Source organism: Macadamia integrifolia, chromosome 8 (assembly GCF_013358625.1).
Source record: "Macadamia integrifolia cultivar HAES 741 chromosome 8, SCU_Mint_v3, whole genome shotgun sequence".
NCBI classification, from domain to species: domain Eukaryota; kingdom Viridiplantae; phylum Streptophyta; class Magnoliopsida; order Proteales; family Proteaceae; genus Macadamia; species Macadamia integrifolia.
The window spans coordinates 9,898,520-9,917,690 of NC_056564.1; the positions used below are offsets into that span (position 1 = coordinate 9,898,520).

Below are 19,171 nucleotides of genomic sequence, written 5' to 3' on the forward strand. Positions count from 1 at the left end.
GTCAAAGTTCAGCACGAACTAGGTCAGTTTGGTTTTGGGTTAGGACTTTATGGTACAGGAAGAAATCAAAATCAAACTGGACAGACCAGATGCACCAGCTGAAACTGAAACCAGATCGAACCCGATAAAAAAGAAACCAGACCAATAGTAACCCGAACAGAAACCAAAAACCAATAAAAAAATCAGGAATTTTCCATTAATTCCTTATGTAACCTGAAACCAGATCAGACCGAATGAGATAATAGCCCGATTACAAACGATAATAGAAAACCTGAACCGAAATTAAAAACTTCCTTAATATTTTGGTTTCGGATTAACCATATAACATACCAAAACTGATTCAAACCAACCAAAAACCAAACCGAACCAGTCAATTGACACACTTAGTGGGAAGGAATCCCCAAAGTGGAGTGGTGTGGGGTGGGGTGGCTGGGGTTGGGGGGATGTTTCACTTTCTCCCATGTGAACAAAATGGGCATGAGGCTCCATTTTTAATAAAATGGGTTGTGTTCGAGCATGACCTTAAAACCTGATGGGCCGTTGGGCCCACAGTTTCCCAGCCCAAATCGTTCAAATCTCATCAGATTAGAATATTATGTTCTCAACAACTCTCCTTTCTCATTCTCAATATAAAAGAAGAGAAATCTTTCACAAACATCCTCCCCACCTCCTTTCAAGGTGGTTTATAACTTGATCCGGCTAGTCTGTAGCGTGTGCTACAAGGTAACGCAGATCCAAGGACTGGGAACCTTTAGACACACAGCCCAAGACATGAATGCGCTACAGACGAGCCAGGCTACACAGAGGATCCTGGTTCCACTCGGATGTTGATGTAGCAATGTAGGCCACGTCAGCTCTTACATTCTCTTACTTGGCCTGTATTGCCACATACCAAGTAAACATGACAAGTTATATGGTGGTGCATGTCCATACAAAGAATACTTCATTCCATGTATGACGAAATGAACAGTGAATTTGAAATCACTATGGTGTGCAAAATCACATAAACAATGGAACCCAAAATAAGCCATTAACAGAGAAACTCTGTAACATCAGGTTCCTTGAATACAAAAGCTGAATGATGAGTTGGTAACAAAAATTTTCCAACTACTGATCAAGAGCTTCACAGATCGATCTCTAGCTTGACTTTGTTGGCTTAGTCTCTAATCCGAACCCAAATGGGAAGAGTGGGTCATAATGTGCATCGCCAACATTCATTGGAAGTTGATCAACACTCTTGAACCAAGTTCTAGCAAGCTTGCCAGTGAAACCATAGTCACCGAAGAGAACATCAGCCACACCTTGGCCTTCACTACCTGGGAGCCATGCAGCCACAAGAGCATCCATTGAGGCTACATATGGTTCGATAACAACTGGACGACCGGAGATGACGATGACGATACACTTGACAGTCCCACATATGTTAGTGATTGTGCTTGGGCCCGGGTCAGGGATTGTGAGATTCTGGCTATCACCCTTTGTCTCTGCATAGGGAGGTTCCCCTACTACAACAATGGCATAGGAGAAATTATTGGACTTCACAAAGTTGGTGTCAGGGTTCTCGTTGAAGATGACTTGGGTGCTTGGATCGACAGTGTCTTTGATGGCTTTGAGGATGGTAGTTCCTGTTTATGGGATTTGCTAATTACTTGTTATCAACCAGATAAATAATTTTCAACAGACTAGTGTAAGAAACCCTCACTTAAACAAGCAACAGTTGGAAATTAAGAGTTCAGAGAGAAAGGATATATAGTGAATGGGATTATACCTTCAGTGAGGTCATTTCCACTGAGTCCTTGCCACTCAATTGTCCATCCACCGCATTGGTAGCCCAGGTTGTCAGCATGGGTACCAGCGACAAGGATCTTTGGTGCCTGCTTTGGAAGAGGCAGCACTGGTGGATCGGAAGCTGTCTTGCCATTCTTCAACAGAACCAGCGATTTCCTGACAGCTTCCCTTGCCAATTCTCTGTGTTCCTGTTGAAGATAAAAAAGGACATTTTGGTCAAACTTAGTGAATCAATACCACACAATGTCAGAAACATGACTTCCAGCAAGAAGAGTGAGTGTTGCTTAATATGAACATAACCTGATGCTTGATGGGTGAGTGCAGAGAAGTGCAATTCAGTAGCACTAACTAGCACAGGGTGAACATATAAGTTTAATACTGATCTGAGAGTTGAAGTAGCTAACCTTGCATCCAACCTTGGCGGCAAAACTGTTATCAGCTAAAGGGTTCTCAAAGAGACCAATTGAGAACTTGACGCGCAATATCCTCTTTACAGCATCATCTATACGGCCCATGGGGACAGCATTCTTATTGACCAAATCGGTCAGACCATTAATAAATTCAGCATAATCATAGGGAACCATAACCTGCACAACATCAGAAAAATCAACATCATATCCTTGGAATTTATAATTTTTGCATTAGCATTGAACTTAATGGACATATCCTTGGAATTTAGAATTTTTGCATTAGCATTGAACTTAATGGATACAGCGAGTTCAGCTCAATTTAAACAAGCTTTATCTAACTAATTGTGATTGGCTGCACAAATCTTGTTTTACCATTTCCCTATATCAAAGGCCCAACATAACAAGCATGTTTCAACTCTGAATTTTAAATTAATGGGCTGTATCACAATCTTCTGGAGAGATTGATTTAATTTGAGGACTATCCTACAGATGCAGACTTGTCAACTACAGACAAATTAGAAGCTATGAGTTATTTGGGTGATGAGGAACAATGTAATATATGGGTGTTTGAACCTGAGATAATATGGAGGAGTAGCAACTAACCTAACCTCAGTAGCCAAGAGGATCAGTGGACTTGGCAAATTTCTTAATTCTTGAATAATATATTAATAAAGTGTTGAATGGGTCATAGAAAGAGGGGTCATATCATGTATCTTCTATCATTGAGATATATTGTTTTTCATCCAAAGAAGCTTCTAGTTGAAATATTAACTGTCGATTTATGTGATGTAGAAGTCAGGGGAAAGAAAAGAAAAATGGAGAAGGAAATCTAAAATTGCTGTGTCCAAAGAAATTTGCAATATCAGAATCGAGAATGTATCATTGTAGCACTCACACTCCTTAGAACATAACAAATGCAGTTGATTCCAGAGGCCAACATATTCTTAAGTGCATAATACCTCATAAATTTAATACATAAATTCTAAAAAATTGAAGTGAAGAGCATCTGGCAATACAAACAATAACAGATAAAATTATTTTTTGAAAGACGTATGACAGAAATTTTCCATGCCAAGGGTTATATCATAGTTGTGTACCATGTCAACACCTGCATTAACTGCAGTTTGAATGGAATAGGTATAATTTGAGTGGGGTGGATCAGTGAGCTTGTCAATACCCTGCCAATCTGAGATGACAAAACCCTGAAATTTAGATGACACATTACTCTGTTAGTCACTTACCAATGCCCCTTTCCAGTTCAAGAAATATTTGTCATATGCAATTGCTTAAAATGGTCTTTACCTTGAAATGGAGCTTGCCCTTGAGGTATCCATTGATCATAGCACCATTTGCATGCATCTTCACTCCATCCAAACTCGAATAAGAGGCCATAACTGTTGAGACACCTTTGCTGATTGAATCAAGGTACGCAGGCATATGGATGCTGTACAAATTGTTCTTGTTGACAATGGTATTATTCTCATTGATGCCATTAACTGTTCCACCATCACCTACATAGTGCTTAGCACAAGTTGCAACCTTATCCCTAATCATCAAAATTAGAGATGAATTTGATGGAACAAACAATAAGGGCTGTTGGACATGTAATAGAAAATTGACTGCCTACTTATGGCAATGCCTGCAGAAAATACAAAACCAAGAAGAAATGAGACCAAGGGAAACAGATACTGATAATAAATATCTTACTTTCCATTAAGGTAAGGGACACCCTTTCGAGTATTGTTTGGAAGATCTCCCTGTAGCCCTGGTATGATTTCTGTCATCATTTGGACAATCTTGTGGTCCTCACTGTAGCTCTCATAACACCTGCCCCATCTGGGATCTCTGCAGACCTGCATCAATACAGGGATGAAAGAAATGGAATTGGAAAAAGAATAGACCTTTAAACAAATCCAGAGTACAACATAACTTATCAAACATTCACAATGATTAGTTGTAAGGTCTGTTATACTACCGCAATGCATGGGGCAAAAGCGTATTGAATTCCGGTAGCTCTAACTTCAAGCGCAGTTGCAGCACCTATTCTTTTCACAAGATTAGGATCCCTGGTAGACCAAAAAAGGGGGTAAAAGGTGGTGATGAAGTTAATGACTGAAGAATATCAATAAACCATGGATTAGTATAGTACTAATAACTCAAAATTTCAGTCATAACCAGTGTCTAATCAAGCCAAATGTCCCTACCAATTGATATAAGCTGAAAAAATTGCATCTCAACATGATAGAGATCAACTAATCAAGTACCTAAATATTGCATTCAATCTTGAGCAATCGTATGAAAATTAGAATTTTTTTTTTTTTTTGAGCCTCTCTCACCCCAACTTTTGGTTATAGTCTTATTGTTGAGAAGGGGGGGGGCGTTCCCACCTTGCTTCATGAAGAGGCTGTTTCTTGACGCAAACCCATGACCACTAGGTCACAATGGAGCTATCTTACCGTTTATAGTTTTATTGTTATCCTTTAAAAAGAAGAAGAAGAAACATAACAGAATGTATCGGTAAAGGTGCTTGCCTGGTTACTCCAAGCCCTACATTGTGAGGGAATATTGTGGCTTTGTACACATTATTGTGGCCATGAACAGCATCAATTCCATATATAAATGGAATTCCAAGACGAGAAGCAAGGGAACCCTTCTGGAACTCATTCACCATGGCTACCCATGTCTCAGGGGAAGCCTTTGGAGCAGGAACGCTTCCTCCAGCACTCAATAAACTCCCTACCGAACATATTTTCAGAGTTTAGTCCAATTTTAAATAGAAATTCTTCCAAATCTTGTTTAACAATGAGGCTCAGCAATCCTTACCAATAAAATAATTCTTCATAATATCAGATGTAACATTAACCCGATCGATTTGGACCATCTGACCGATCTTCTCTGCGAGAGTCATCTGATTTATCAAATCTTTGACCCGAGCACCCACTGACATCTTAGGGTCCTTGTACCCTTGAGCTTCTGCAATGGCTGCCCAACAACACAAATACAAAAGGCCCAGGAGGGGGAGTGAAATTCTAGACATCTTCATGCTTGCGTTCAACTCTTACCAATGCCTCTGATCCTGAGAGTGAAAGTTAAAGAAAACTGATTAGCAAGCTCAAAGTAAAGGAATGGTACAATAGCCCCCAAAATAAACTTTTACAATAGAAAAAAAGGGGAAACTTATGAGCTTGAAACTGCAGAAAAATAAAACCCACCAAAGAAATTTTGAGAATGAAATGTAGGTCAATGCAGCATGAATTCTACAAGTAAAACTGAGATCTAAAACCCTTGAATGAAAAAGAAAAGACAAATAAGAAAAAAAATCAGAAAATCACAATGGAACACATTGCCGAAAACTAGAACCTTAAAAAAATCTAAGAACATAGAACCAGATACCAAAATCAGCCAAAAAGAAAGTGAAAGAGGGCCGGTGTTTGGGGGAAACTCAAAGAACCCACATGTAAATTGCTAAGAGCAACAAGAAATCCAAAAGTTGGTTGTGGTGGGAAAAGAAAAAAGAGAGAGAAATAGATGAAATAACAGAAAAATAGAACCAACAAGAAAGAAAAGCTTACAGATCTAGCTTCATGAACCGAAAGGATTGTCTGAGGAGAGAGTGAGATTAGGAACTACAAATAAGATAAGAAGGTGATAAAAACAGAGGAAACTAGAAATCTTAAATCAAGGAGAACCCAACTTTGGGTAGAACCTAACCTCTCTGAGTCTCTAACTCTCTTTTGGTCTACACAACCTGAACTGCAAAAGATTCCACGTCGCTTAATGTTCAAAAATTTACGGGGACATGTTCACACATTTAGGCATTTGAGCTAACGCTTCTCACTAAATATAGGGGTAGTGGGATTGGGAGATGGGAAATTAGGAGCCCACTTCATGAACCTTCCCCACCTACCTGGTTAACGTATTAATCTGAGGAATGTGGCTCTGGTCTCTTACGGTTGAGAACATTTAAAAGATTGGGTGTAGTGTAATGACACAACAGGCATTCATCCCCAACGGTCGACTGAAATAGAAAAATGACATTTGTCCTACTTAACCTTGTCTGTTTAAACTTTAAAGTTCATACGTTTTAGACGTTAAACAAGAAAATTACTTTCATCTCCTTGATTAAGGAAGTAATTAATTGAACCCCCCCCCCCCGTCCCACCATAGTTAGCAAAAATGGAAATGATAACAATAAAAATTTTCAAACGATATGATTAAATAAACGGGCAAAAAGTAGAGAACAGACTAAACAGAAAATGAATAGTAAAGGGTTTAAATGTGTAAATTTTAAATAAACAGAATAAAAAAAGGGGAATGTGTTTAGGTTGGGAATGCTTGCTGTATGTCATTTTTTCCCCCTTTTTTGCATACAACAAAATGTGTTTTAAACGATAAAAATGAAAACATGTCTATTTTAAATGCGCTTTTGCTAACCGTGTGGTCCTCATTTATCTAATTATCCAGTGAAGTTAAAGAGTGATTGAGTTGGGTTGGGTTGAGTTGAATTGGATTGGACTGGATTGGATTTTGGGGGGGGGGGAAATGGGGGTTGCTTAAGTGGAGGAATCCAAATGAAATTGAATGTAAATAGGTTTCAACTGAAAGCATGGACAAAGTTTTCTAGGAAGAGGGTTCACAAATCCCTATAGGGTTTTAGTATCTTCTCAAATACCCTTCTAATACTCTGTGCAAGCATCTCAAGCCTTGCGATGAATTCATTCATTCATGGGCACAAGAAAACTCCGTCATAAAAACAATGATACCTAATAATGATCTGAGTTACCTTTGAATTTTAGAAAAATGAGGCCTTGACTTGGTTCCAAACTCCGAACTCCAAATAGCTGAAGGTTCTCTCAACCTTATTGGGTTATATACCAATTTACCCAACAGATGAACTAGTCCAATGACCTTTTTCTTTTACAACAATTCTAATGCCTTTGATTTGAAGGATATAAATTGCTGGTCTAGAAGGGGTGACCAACCAGAGCTAAACCTAATCTTTCAAAGAATTCTTTCTTCAATTTCTCAAAGTTAAATGAAAATACATAGAATTGGAGCCCCTTAAAATACCATCTCTCTCTCTCTCTCTCTCTCGATATAAAATGAAGTATGTTCACCTGCATTCAACATTTGCCATCTTCAGCATTGCTCTAAAACTTCAATTTTTTTTTTTTTTTAATGATCATAACGAAAATAAGTTCTATGCCTTGACATCGATCCCTTTTCCTTCCTTTCATCAGTTCTTTATGTCCTAAATCTGTATCACCCCAAGATTGCTCCTTTGCATCTCAATCTTAATAAACTACTTTCTCAACTTCTTTATGCCTTAATTAGAACCTGTTTTCTAATTCGAATACATGATCACTATTAAGTCAAAATGGAGCAATCTTAATATTACATCAAGGTCCACAAAGAGAATCCAAAATGATCCCAAAAGGCAAACTCATGAAGGCCTTGCTATCCAAACCATACCCCATCTGTTCACATGGTTGGGAGAGTCAAATTCACCTTCACATGTGATATAAATGGGAACAGATCTCTCCAGCATGGCAGTGCGCCCAACACGCATCCGATGGCTGGGAACCATCGGATGGTTCTAAAAACCTAGAGCCAATCCCTCAGGCCTAAAAACATAGCATGGTTCTAAAACTCAGTATCAGCTGGATCAAAATGGTATTGACCTTGACAGGATTGTAAGTTTGCAACCTTTCCTATCCTCATTATAAAAACTGATTAAAAAAAAAAAAAGTGATCTGTGCGTGATATTATCCGATCTAAGACAATCCAGATTAGTCTCAAAATGATATTGGCATTGACTGATCTCATGACCCTTTCCAAGTTTTAAAACCTTGAAACCCAGTGACTTGGTCTCAAAAACCTTAGAATCAGTGTCATCGGAACATTAAGAATCAAGACCGATCATGGCCGATTTTCATCTGAATCAGCCGATTCATAAGATCTGATTTCAAATTTTGAAACAGTGACCCGATTTTCTGTGCAAAAAACCTTTGACTTACGTGGTGTACTCGCAGGCCTTCTAAATTTTGGCGGTTTCAGTCAGGTGGGATTCTTTTTGGTTTTAGCTGAACCAGATAGACAGAACGCCCATCTTTAAGGCCTCAGTCTTAACAAATTCTCTCAGTCCTCTCGTATTTGCCCTTATTATATCCATCCTTCTCGTATTTCGTTTATTATAACTAAACTCATCTAATTTAGTACCGTGAGAAAGGTGTTAGTTTTTTAAACAGAAAAAATCATTTTACCTTTATTATAAAGATCCACATGATGGTTCAAGAGATTGAACCGGTATATCCGCTTCCAATTTGTATTGATACCAACCTTATTCTAAAACCATTTTGGAAATGTACTATCCACAAACACAGAAACATTCACCTCTAATGTGAAGATTGCTAATAGTGACTTCTTTCAAATGTGAAGTCTCAATGCCTCAATGGTATAAGCAGAGTCAACAAAACTAGAGAGGAATTTGCTTTTGGGTTTCAATTGAAGTCTTGAATGACACCTCTATAGGTATCAGTATCGTATCGATATGCTGATACTGATCCAATACCCGAGAACTAAATCCTTGGGGACAGAAGAATTGAGATGTTCTAGTTAAAAAAAAAAAGTTTAAATGTTAATTATCTCCCAATGACATTCTTTATGCGCATTATTCAGCTAGGTCTTTTGGTCTCCAAATACACTGAGTACCATAGATAAAAAAAAAGGTTGGAAAAAAGGAAAAATAGAAGTTCTATTGATGAGAAAGTAAGCTTTGCAAGTAACTCTCCACATTGTCAAGCCCACAGAGCTCCTTGATAACAGGCATAGTTGCAGGGACCTTCAATTGGAATGATGAACAAGACCCATCTGATCCCTTCCAAGAAAGAAGCTGCTTCCTGGCTTCTATGATGGCTGCTCTTATTGCACAGTGAACTGAGACTGCCAGAAGCAACGGTGGCTCCCCAGAAGCTGCATGCGAAGTGAATTCACCCCACAAAGCATAACCAAACAACAGTTACTAGGTATTACTGAACTAATTAATGCTAACCATTTCTTTGTCTGAACTTATGCCATGTTTTTCATACAAGAGGCAAGTTGATGTAAAGAGAGAGTAGATAGCAGTGCCATAGTGCATGTTCTGATCAAAATCAAATTTGCCAATAACTAAACCTCATATAGGGTGACCATTGCTACCAGGAGGTCTTGGGTTCAGGCCTCCTGGTTCACACCTCCCCTTCCCCCCATAGATTAGGATAGAATAGGACAATCAGACAGAAAGTGGTGGGGGGGGGGGGTCTCATATGTAAGGCCTTTGTCCGAAATGAGATTGGTGTGAGATGATTTTATCCATCCAATCCGACCTAGCTGATCTATGGAGCATGATCATCAGTGGGATCCAATGAAGGGAGGTCCAGGTATTGACCGTGGCAATGTGCCACCAGATTCCAGATCATTAATAGATCATTTACAAGAAACAGTTACCTTATCTTTCCTACACAAAACTGAAGTGGAGATTAGAGAAGCTACCTTTGGAGGAAAGAACACGCTTTTCATGATGTTCACTGTTCAGTATCTCAACATTGAGCCGTTTGGGGATTGTGTCAATGGTTGGAATCTTGTAAGTCCATGTGCCTTCTGACACCACCAATCCATCTGAATTCGTAAGGTTCTCTTCTAGCATGAAAAATCCTATTCCTTGAACAAAAGCACCTTCAATCTGCACAGGTTATTCAATGTGAGATGTTTAATAACATTATTGCCATGGTGGTTGGGAGTTGGGACAAATAATAAAACAGGTCCTTATAGTCCTATGATCCTGGCCATTCCTTCAAACTTTTGATGGCTCATCAGAATTGTTCTTGCCACCTAAATGAATGATTTTGCCCCACGTGGGGGGGGGGGGGGGCAGTGGTGTGGGTGGGAGGGAGCATAAAGACTTAAAATGGGAGTATAGCTACAAATAGGATTTGTGTTTTAACCTGTCCCAAATCCACAGCTGGATTAAGGCTCTGTCCACAATCATAAATGATATCCGTTTGCAAAATAGTGGTTGCTCCTGTAAGAAGATCAATCTCCACCTGCAATGCACCAAAGCAACGGTGTAAGCCTCCAGCTCCTCTAACATGTGACATGTCAGTATGGTTAATAGACAAAATTGGTAATTAAGATGTGGTAGCTAGACTTTATAGTGGTCTCCACTTCCAATATGGGGGAAGTCCCAATGTAAAAGTACGATCACTGCCATGCATGGCCTATATGTGTATCCTGCTAGCATGTTATGCATGACTATATATCATGAGATTAATATTTCGGCATGTAAGCTGGAATTGAGTGCTCCAACTCATGTAATGATGGAAACAGTGATTTAATTTCATAAAAAATACAAGCAGACAAAAGAACCGTAGACATTAGAAGCAATAACTAACTCACCTCACTCACTGCAGCGCCATAGTTCAAATACTGGTTGGAAGTAAAATCAGGAACATAGAAAGTGCTTGCTGACAAATTAACATATTGGAGATGTGCCTGCAAGGTAAGGAGTGTGTTAGAGAGATTCTCTAGTTCATAGCCTTCTAAAAGTAAATGTTTCACTGATGGATGTTTCTAAGCACCTCTATTTTGTGACATAAGCATATGCCACAACACGTATCTTATGTGCTATAAATATATTCCACTTTTATCTATCCATTTTATGGCATGCTCTGAACTCTGCATAGCTGTCACTTCACAAGATTCTTCTAAATATCTTCTTTCCCAAAGATCTAGCAGGGCTCCCAGGAATCATTTTCTTGATATTTATAAAAGTTCTTGAATTTATGACATCTGTTTTTATTGTCATTCCTTTAGCTGAACTCCATGTGGTGTGTGGTTTGCTCTGGAATGAATAGCCCTCTCTCTCTCTCTCTCTCTCTTGGCCAGGGGTGGACAAGTGCTTCGAGTTAGGACATGGTGAGTGATTTTTGGCCAAGATCAATGTTGTGGTGAGCTAAATAATGAAATGGTTAAGAGAGACCATTCAGGGCCAAACTCACTGCACTTAAAATTTTGATGATTTTCCCCTAAAAAAGGCACACCGGCATTTAATACATAATATGATACACTAATTTACAGATGTAGTCAAATCAGGTAGATAGATGTCCAGGTTAAAAACTGATTAAAAGAAATAGACCATCAAGGCCGAAGATCAGATAGGATAATCTACCTAGTGGGAAGCACTGAGTTAGAGGAAACCACTCATCACAAATGCAACAGAAACAGATGCATTCTTCTGGCAGATGGTTTGAGAAATGTGCTACATAAAAAGCAGGCTGGACCATCCCAACATCAGTACTGTGTAAATCCACTCAAATTATATTTAGGTTGGTCTCCTATGACCAAGCTCGGCCAAACCTCCGATCCCCATGCTTAGAGCAGTAACATCAGGCAAGGGCAAGTAAATAATGAGGCTAAGTAAATAATACACAAGTGTTATATAATATAATCAGCCGACCCCATTTAGTTGGGATAAGGCTGAGTTGTTGTTGCTATATATATATAACCGATATCACAGTATAGTCTATTACATATAGCATAATTTGGTAGATGATATGTAGCCTATATTTACCAATTATCAAAGGTTAGGACAATTTCCAGTCCACCCTCCAGGAGTCTGAAGGCAGTCTGGGTGGGAGGGTATAGTTGCACCAGGTTATGGCAACTGTATGTACCTCCTTATCTTTCATCTGGTCTTGGGTTGGGTGAGACCAGTAAGAAGCCGTTATTGGGAGCCTCATGACAAAACAGGATGTCGTATTCTGTACTCGATTTCAAAGTTAAGAAATTCACCTGGAGAATCAACACATCCCATGAAACTGTATCCATTTGTTTCCGTAACCTTTCCTTGACAGGTGTTAATCTTTCAACCAACATATCGCAGCACTCACGAACTGCAGCGCAGCTTGACTCTGATGTGGTGCTTCCTGCAGTTAATCCACCTTGCACTAAGCTCAAACTATCTGCCTGGACGACTCGTATTTTCTCCAGAAAGCCTTCCCTTCCACTGCATAGTAATGGACTGAGACCAAATGCCACCATTTGCTTCACTTTGGTCCAGAGCCCCTGCCCAATTTCAATTCCTCCTACTTCAACCACAATAGACCCATCATTCAGGATGCTGACTCTCCCGGCTGTTGTTCTCACTGCCACTTCATACACAGCAGGTACCCGAGAAATACCCCTTTTCCGCCATTTATTGCAACTATTGAAGTGGCGTATCTCTGCAATCCTTTGTTGGAAACTTGAAGATACAGCCACTTTATCAAAAATTGAAGGCAGAGTATACTCCAAAGACTCTCCTGCACCTTTTTCGTAATATAGCTTAAGACTCTCAAATGAGTGGAGATTGATGTTCCTGACAGAATCGACCTCCATGGAAAGATAAGATGCTACATGCTCAATCACAGCCTCTGCAATATATGATCCTTGCACATCTCCCGGGGCTCTCATTGCTGACTTACTAGTATGGTTTGTCTTGCAGACCTTTACATCAAGGGAAAGAGCTCCCCAGTCATACTTCTTCAGTGCACGTTCGATAGTGTGTGGCATTATTGGACTAAAATCTTCAGATATACCTGCATTGATTAATATGTCTACACGTAGGGCTGTGATCTTCCCATTTGATTTGAACCCTGCACTGTAGTTAATTTTCATAGGATGCCGTCCTCCTGTCATTATCATATCAGTCCTACGATTGAGGTAAATTCGGACAGGACGATTTAACTTGTGAGCCGCAACTGCACATGCTGTAGCAACCTGTAAGTGAGGTTCATTATGTAACATATATGAAAAAAAAAATGTTTTTAAAATTTTGTTTATAGGCTTTTGAAAGCAGGAGAGTTAAGGAAGAAGAACAGAGGATGGAAGACATCAAGGAATATCCAGAGTAACCAAAAATCTTAAATAAATCGAATAACTAAGTTGTTGCAACTTTTAACCATACAATACTAATTTAATCTATCAAGGTATTTGAGTCTTCCAATTAAATTATAATTAATATTCTAGGGCTAGAGTAATAGTTGAGCTTGGGGGGGGGGGGGGACCTGAAAACTTAGAAGTTGCAATTTTTTCTATTGCATTTCAGTAGAATAATTTCTGTTATTTTTATTCCTAATAATTTCCATTTGCTTTTACCATAATTCCTGTAAAACATTTTCAATTGAAATATGTGAAGCCTTCATGAGGTCAATTTGGAAACATCAAGCAAATGGACACTCACTGGCATAGCTCTGTAGGCCTTTCCACCAAAGCCTCCTCCAACCCTTCTTGTAATCACACGAACGTTATGTTCAGGCATACCAAGGCAACTTGCAATCACCATCTGGGTATCCTCAGAGCACTGACTAGAACTGTAAACCACCATACAATTGTCTTCATCTGGCATGGCAAAAGTAGTTTGTGTCTCCATGTAGAAATAGTATTGTGACTCAAGATTGACCTGCATATTGTCATAGAACCTCTTATCAGTACAAAAGCACAGTTTCAGAACTTGGTGAGTACAGTCAAAGCTTAGAAGATCCATCTGGGTTTGCTGATTTTGTTGTCATATCAAATTCCTGACTCATATTACCATGTAAGCTCTTACTAGTTCACACACCACAGTCCCAAAACTTGGTGAGTAAATCAGTGGTCAAAAGATCCATCTGCAGTTGGTAGGTTCCATGGTCGGATCCATCCACAATTTCTTTTACTCCAAAAGAATGCGCTTTTAAACTTCAAAAAGAGTTCTACTGCTAATATTAGTTCCAGGTCAACACATATTTGGCCTTCATCAGGTCCAAATTGCATTTCAAATTTTCAACTGTAGCTAGAAAAAGAGAAAAAGAAGAGTAAAAAAGGCACCTCCTCTGAGAGAATCTTGTGCTCAGCTTCTGCCATCTCTTTTGCAAAATCACCAACTTGTTTTGGCTTAGCAAATGGAGGGATGGTAAAAAAGCTAGATTTCTCAACTGCATCTTCTACTGTTAATATGGGTGCTTCAAGACCTTCCGTGTCATAATCAACTACTGCATTAGCGGCTGCCATGTCTGCATGCTTCTGTGTATCTGCAACCTACACCAGCATTCCAGTGATTACATTAGTAGAAAAAAAGCAAGTGAAAGAAAATGCGACATTTTTTCTGTGAGCCCATGGCAAACACATTCAGAAAACAATAGAAATAAAATCCAGGGGGTAATTACCACGAGTGCAAGTGCCTGTCCCGCAAACTCAGTAAGACCATCAGCAAATAGTGGTTCATAACCAAGAGAGGAAGTAATTCCTATGTTCTTCCCTCCTGCTGGGATGTCTTTAACAGAAATAACTCCCAAAACTCCACGTGGTAGCACTGTAGACTTGAATTTTATACCTTTTACATGGGCCAAAGGTTTCGTACTATAAATGAATGCTCCATGAAGGCAATCCTTTGGAGAGGGTATGTCATCCACATAAACAGCCTCACCTATATGATTTGATGGTGAGATTCAAAAGTAACTAACACCATAAATAACTTTCCTTACCTTGGAAAATACAATAAATAAGCCAATTAATAACAAGTTTAAAAACAAAAGAACAGAATCATCAAAAAAGAATACAAATTTAGCTCCAGGTTGCTAATTAACGTGAATTGAAACTTGTAAAATATCAAGAACGCAAAAGGTATAAAATAAGAACAGAATCTGTGAATATGACTTTTTTTTTTTTTTGGGAGGTGGGGTGGTGGGAGGGAATGGATGTGAATCCGATGTTTCATTGTGCAGCACAGTTAAAAGGTCCCAGACAATTCAGAAACAGTAGAGATGATGACATCATTACCACTAAAAAATAAAATAAAGAGTAAAAAGAATATCCCAACAATGAGGTGTTTTGAAGAATTTATGGCTTCTCGGGACAAGGAATAGGTAATTGTAGTGCCCAAAAGTATACTAGGAAAGGAATTTCTCACTCACAATCAATGCGGGTTAACAAATATCAGCAAGGGTGGAAAACTTAGAAACATGACCAGTAAACACAAAAATCAAACAGGGAAGAGAATAAAGATTCGGAAAAGGAAAAGGTTATTAAGATTAAAGAATGGGAAAAGGAAAAGGCCATTTTCATGATGAATGAAAAAAAAAAAAAAAAAAGTTTAGTACACTAACCAGATGCTTGGATCTCAGCTCCAGTTTTTTTAATTGGTTCACCAACTGGATGAAACTCCCTGTTAACTTTCACCAGCTGCTTTGCAGGTGAGAGAATGCCTAGCCTCTTTGTCTGATCAAATTGGTCAAATTCATTCACTGGCCTGGAGGCCTTAACAGGAAAACCATTTATGTATCCATTCAAGCCATCACTGAAAATCCCAGTTCTAGCTTCGACCAGAGGATGCAGAAAATCAAAAAGAAAACTAGCCACCAAGCTTGATCTATAAGGAGGATGTGAAATGCCCTTGTCAGGAACCACAATTTCTCTGAGTAATTTGATAGCCTCAAATAGAAGACCCACGTTAAGAAACTTCCCAGCTAAGAACTCCTCAACCTTCCTCACCCTTATTGCATGTTTAGTCCCATATGCACCAAAAGACAACTGAACGCTTTCGAGAACAACACCATCCGAAGATATACAGGAAGAAATCTGAGCCAAGAAAGCTGCATTGAGATATGGCAATGCATTCCCAAGTGGTCGTGGAGCAGCACGATAGGTTTCAAACAGCAATTGAGTTTTAGTTTCTGATGAACTGTTCTCTACCGGTTCCCAACTTGGGATTGTAACACTTAGAAGTATGGTTTCAGAATCACATGGTGGCATCTCCAAGAATTCCTCTAATGTGAGTTTTTGTCTTCTGCAACCTTTCTGTATATCTACAAGTGAATCTGTAGCAAGAAGTATTGTGGCAATATCTGAGGGAAAGTGATTCCTTTGGGCCATGACTAAATTTCCCCCCAAACTCGCAGTGTTCCGGATGAACACCGTTGCAACCTTATCCATGTGGTCAGCAATTTTTTTGAAAAAGATGGTGGAGTGAAATCCACCCTCTCCATCTTCTCTCAAAGCCTGGATTGCCTTAGAGATTGTCACAGTTGCTCCAATTTCAATCCCAGAGCTATCCCTTCTAATCATAGAGAGGTCAGGAATATGTTTAAGACTAATGTACGTGTTGAAGTGTTCTAGTTCCTTGTAATAGCCTGTACCCGTGTTACCAACAACTAGCTTCACCCGTGCTCCATTCTCGGTCAATTTGGATTCCAATAGGCTCTGAAGCTCCTCAATACTGACAGGATTGTACCACGAGCACTCTTCAGAATCCAAAAGGGTTTTGGGCTTCATTTCTTCTTTCAAGAATTCGGGGAATGTAGAGATCTCACTTTTTTGGTCATAAAATGGCAATTTACTCACATCCTTACTTTCCCCATTTTTCCAGAAACAATTTAAACCCAGATCCTCCAAATCAACGTCAGATGCAAAGCTTTTACAGGCATCTGCAATGGGTCGGTAGCCAGTGCATCGACAGAGATTACTTGCAATAGCCTTCTCAGCTTCTGCCACTGTGAGCTTGGAGAACCCAGGAGGAGGATCCGGTCTCTGGCTTTTCTCAGAATTAAGGAGAGCTGAGAAGAAGGACATACACATGCCGGGAGTGCAATAACCACACTGAGACGCATGAAAACCAGCAAACCTTTGGTGGATTGGGTGGAACCCAGATTTGCTGTTTCCAAGGCCTTCTGTAGTTGTAATTGAACATCCATTTAAACTGCAAATAAGGGTCAGACATGAACTCACAGTGAATTCTTCAACCTGTTCAAGAACAGGATCGTACTTGGAGAGAAGAACAACACAGGCACCACAACCACCTGCAAACAAAGAGCCATGGTTGAAATTTAGATCCAAAACGTATTATTGAGGGGACCCATTATTCAATTATTCCAGTCCAGGATTCCAGGGGAGGCAACAGAATCACGGTAAAATTGACTCTCAGACAGAATTTTCAAGAATATATAAGAGCTACATCTCTTTCAGCCGTTGTGCGCTGAGGATATATAAGAGCTACATCTCTTCCAACCGACATAAAGTATTTGGCTGTTAAAAAGAAAATTTTTTATTATTAAAATTGAAATAAAAAATTATAAACAAGTTTTGGTGTCCACTGACTCCACTAATCCAATTTTTATCTAAAAAAAAAAATCCACTAATCCAATTGATGAACGAGCTTGTGTCACTCAAATCACCATGTATATCCAGACTTCAACCACCCATTAAGTCATTAATTTAATTAAAAAAAACTACAAATAATCATTAATTCTCTTAACCCATATGCAATCTTCTTGTAGTTTTCGATGGGAATGAAGCAGGTGGCCAAGTTCTGGAAACAAGTGTTTAAACGTCTATCGAAGGCCATGGGAGTCTGGACTCTGGAGGAACAGGAGTCAACGGGTGCTCTGTCTCTCCCCTCCCCACCGTCTCTGTGTCCCCTGCTCCTCCTCTGTTCCTCCCCTGTTCTCTCCCAACCTTCTTCTCCATCAGCTTGTCTTCCTGAGAAGGTGCAAGAGAGACAAAGTTTCACTAGGGTTTGAAGTTAAGGATTACAAGTTTACAGAGTTCAAGGTCTCTGATATGGGCGAGTGAGAGAGGATGTGAGCTCCTGTAATACTTGTTAAGCCAAAAGCTCCCCACCATGACCACGTAAATCTTCTTATGTTATTCTCTGTGGCTATGGTTAGTGTTCAGCTTTTTAATGCGTTTGTTGTTATAACAATCCAATATGAACTCCAGGAGCTTCTAATCGCTAAAACACAAGAACTTAACCCAGGAAATCATCAAAACACAGAAGACCCAATCCACATAAAAGACAGAAACACAGGAAAAAGCCATTAACCAGATCCATAGAGAAGGAAGATTTGCCTGCCTGTGGATCAACAGGGGAGATAAAAAGAAGAAAAGATATAGTTGGAAATCAAAATTCAAATTGATTTGGAATCTCTAGAACCAGATATTCTCAAATTGACTAGGAAGAATTGAAGCAATAAAGAGTTGGGGTGGGGGACGGGGAGGGGGAGGGGGAGAAGGAGAAAGGATTAAAGATGAGCAAGAAGTTACCTTCACCACAGCCAAGCTTAGTTCCTTTGTAAGGAGTCTGGGTACGTAAAAATTCAAGTAAAGTAGTGGAAGGGTCAACATTGGATAGCTCAAACCTGCCACCATTAACAGCAAAAACCAGCTTCCACTGTTCCTTATCCTCCATCTCTGTTACAAAAATTGAGTGACACAGCTATCGAAAACCCACTCTTAAATAGAACCCATTTGGAAGATTGACTTTGACAATCTACGGTAAAACTTGAATGATTGTTAATCAAAAAAAAACTTGAATGATTTAAGCAATGACGAAGATGGTAGAATTACCCTCTGAAATTCCTCTTCTTCTTTTTTTTATATTAAAACCAAAATGTGTAGCTGAAAACGAAGTCCATGGGTCTCTCTCATGAGCTTTAGCATTCAAAGCAGAGGCTTCACACGCTTCCTCCTACAAACTATAAATTGAAAAGTAAGAACCTATACAGCTGGTTTGGATCCAACCATCTTCTGGGTTTCATTACTAAACAAACTGTAAAGCAAAACAACATGAAGAACAGAGAGAGATTTGTGTGGTCATGTGCACCATAACTACTGGTTGAACCAAAAGGAGGAAAAAAGAAGACTACGAAGTCCAGGTAAAGGCACGTCCATAATTTAATGATTTCCACTTTTGTCCTTTATCTTGAGGATTACGCCCCTTTTCAGTTTTATCCATGGTTCTTGGTCTGCTGAAGTAGTATATAATACAATAAAACAGTGGAAGGAGATGATTTGCATTCTTGGAATGCATTCTAGGTCGGTTATGCATTTAAAAAAATCATATCAAATGTGTCTTAATTTGAAAAGGTTTATCAATGATTTTTAAACACTTTCGAAGTACAGTTGTATTATTTATTCTCTTCAGTCAT

The 19,171-nt window shown here is 39.2% G+C and overlaps 2 protein-coding genes across 6 annotated transcripts; both read right to left on the bottom strand.

Annotated features, from left to right (window-relative positions):
• Nucleotides 1-926: 926 nt before the first annotated feature.
• LOC122087007 (beta-glucosidase BoGH3B-like) lies at nucleotides 927-6,133 on the bottom strand. Of its 3 annotated transcripts, XM_042655959.1 has the most exons (11): nucleotides 5,910-6,133; nucleotides 5,771-5,800; nucleotides 5,022-5,274; nucleotides 4,730-4,934; nucleotides 4,174-4,264; nucleotides 3,906-4,051; nucleotides 3,501-3,744; nucleotides 3,296-3,400; nucleotides 2,193-2,375; nucleotides 1,769-1,976; nucleotides 927-1,625 (listed from the first exon to the last, which is right to left on the bottom strand). In XM_042655959.1, exons 3-11 carry the CDS (start codon nucleotides 5,239-5,241, stop codon nucleotides 1,138-1,140), a joined length of 1,890 nt encoding a protein of 629 aa, XP_042511893.1. In that variant the 5' UTR covers nucleotides 5,242-5,274; nucleotides 5,771-5,800; nucleotides 5,910-6,133; the 3' UTR covers nucleotides 927-1,137. The 3 variants fall into 3 exon arrangements, with proteins under 3 accessions (XP_042511893.1, XP_042511892.1, XP_042511894.1); XM_042655958.1 differs by lacking the exon at nucleotides 5,771-5,800; XM_042655960.1 differs by lacking the exons at nucleotides 5,771-5,800; nucleotides 5,910-6,133 and adding an exon at nucleotides 5,411-5,481.
• Nucleotides 6,134-8,813: 2,680 nt separating this feature from the next.
• Nucleotides 8,814-18,869, bottom strand: LOC122087006 (indole-3-acetaldehyde oxidase-like). Of its 3 annotated transcripts, XM_042655955.1 has the most exons (11): nucleotides 18,591-18,866; nucleotides 18,288-18,434; nucleotides 15,356-17,044; nucleotides 14,417-14,676; nucleotides 14,079-14,288; nucleotides 13,456-13,674; nucleotides 12,027-12,992; nucleotides 10,632-10,727; nucleotides 10,181-10,279; nucleotides 9,729-9,918; nucleotides 8,814-9,170 (listed from the first exon to the last, which is right to left on the bottom strand). In XM_042655955.1, the coding sequence occupies exons 2-11, from the start codon at nucleotides 18,430-18,432 to the stop codon at nucleotides 8,953-8,955; spliced, it is 4,092 nt and encodes a 1,363-aa protein (XP_042511889.1). In that variant the 5' UTR covers nucleotides 18,433-18,434; nucleotides 18,591-18,866; the 3' UTR covers nucleotides 8,814-8,952. The 3 variants fall into 3 exon arrangements, with proteins under 3 accessions (XP_042511889.1, XP_042511890.1, XP_042511891.1); XM_042655956.1 differs by lacking the exon at nucleotides 18,591-18,866 and having other exon boundaries at nucleotides 18,288-18,513; XM_042655957.1 differs by lacking the exons at nucleotides 8,814-9,170; nucleotides 9,729-9,918; nucleotides 10,181-10,279 and having other exon boundaries at nucleotides 10,623-10,727; nucleotides 18,591-18,869.
• Nucleotides 18,870-19,171: the final 302 nt, after the last annotated feature.

Excerpts from the sequence above, each read along its gene's own strand:
- LOC122087007 (XM_042655958.1), bottom strand. The coding sequence starts at position 5,241 with ATGAAGATGTCTAGAATTTCACTCCCCCTCCTGGGCCTTTTGTATTTG. Across the intron at positions 3,745-3,905 it reads GTCCCTTACCTTAATGGAAA|GGATAAGGTTGCAACTTGTG; the intron begins GTAAGATATTTA and ends TTTGATGATTAG. Across the intron at positions 1,977-2,192 it reads CCGCCAAGGTTGGATGCAAG|GAACACAGAGAATTGGCAAG; the intron begins GTTAGCTACTTC and ends TATCTTCAACAG.
- LOC122087006 (XM_042655955.1), bottom strand. The coding sequence starts at position 18,432 with ATGGAGGATAAGGAACAGTGGAAGCTGGTTTTTGCTGTTAATGGTGGC. Across the intron at positions 10,280-10,631 it reads ATGGCGCTGCAGTGAGTGAG|GTGGAGATTGATCTTCTTAC; the intron begins GTGAGTTAGTTA and ends GGTGCATTGCAG. Across the intron at positions 9,171-9,728 it reads GCGTGTTCTTTCCTCCAAAG|CTTCTGGGGAGCCACCGTTG; the intron begins GTAGCTTCTCTA and ends CTTCGCATGCAG.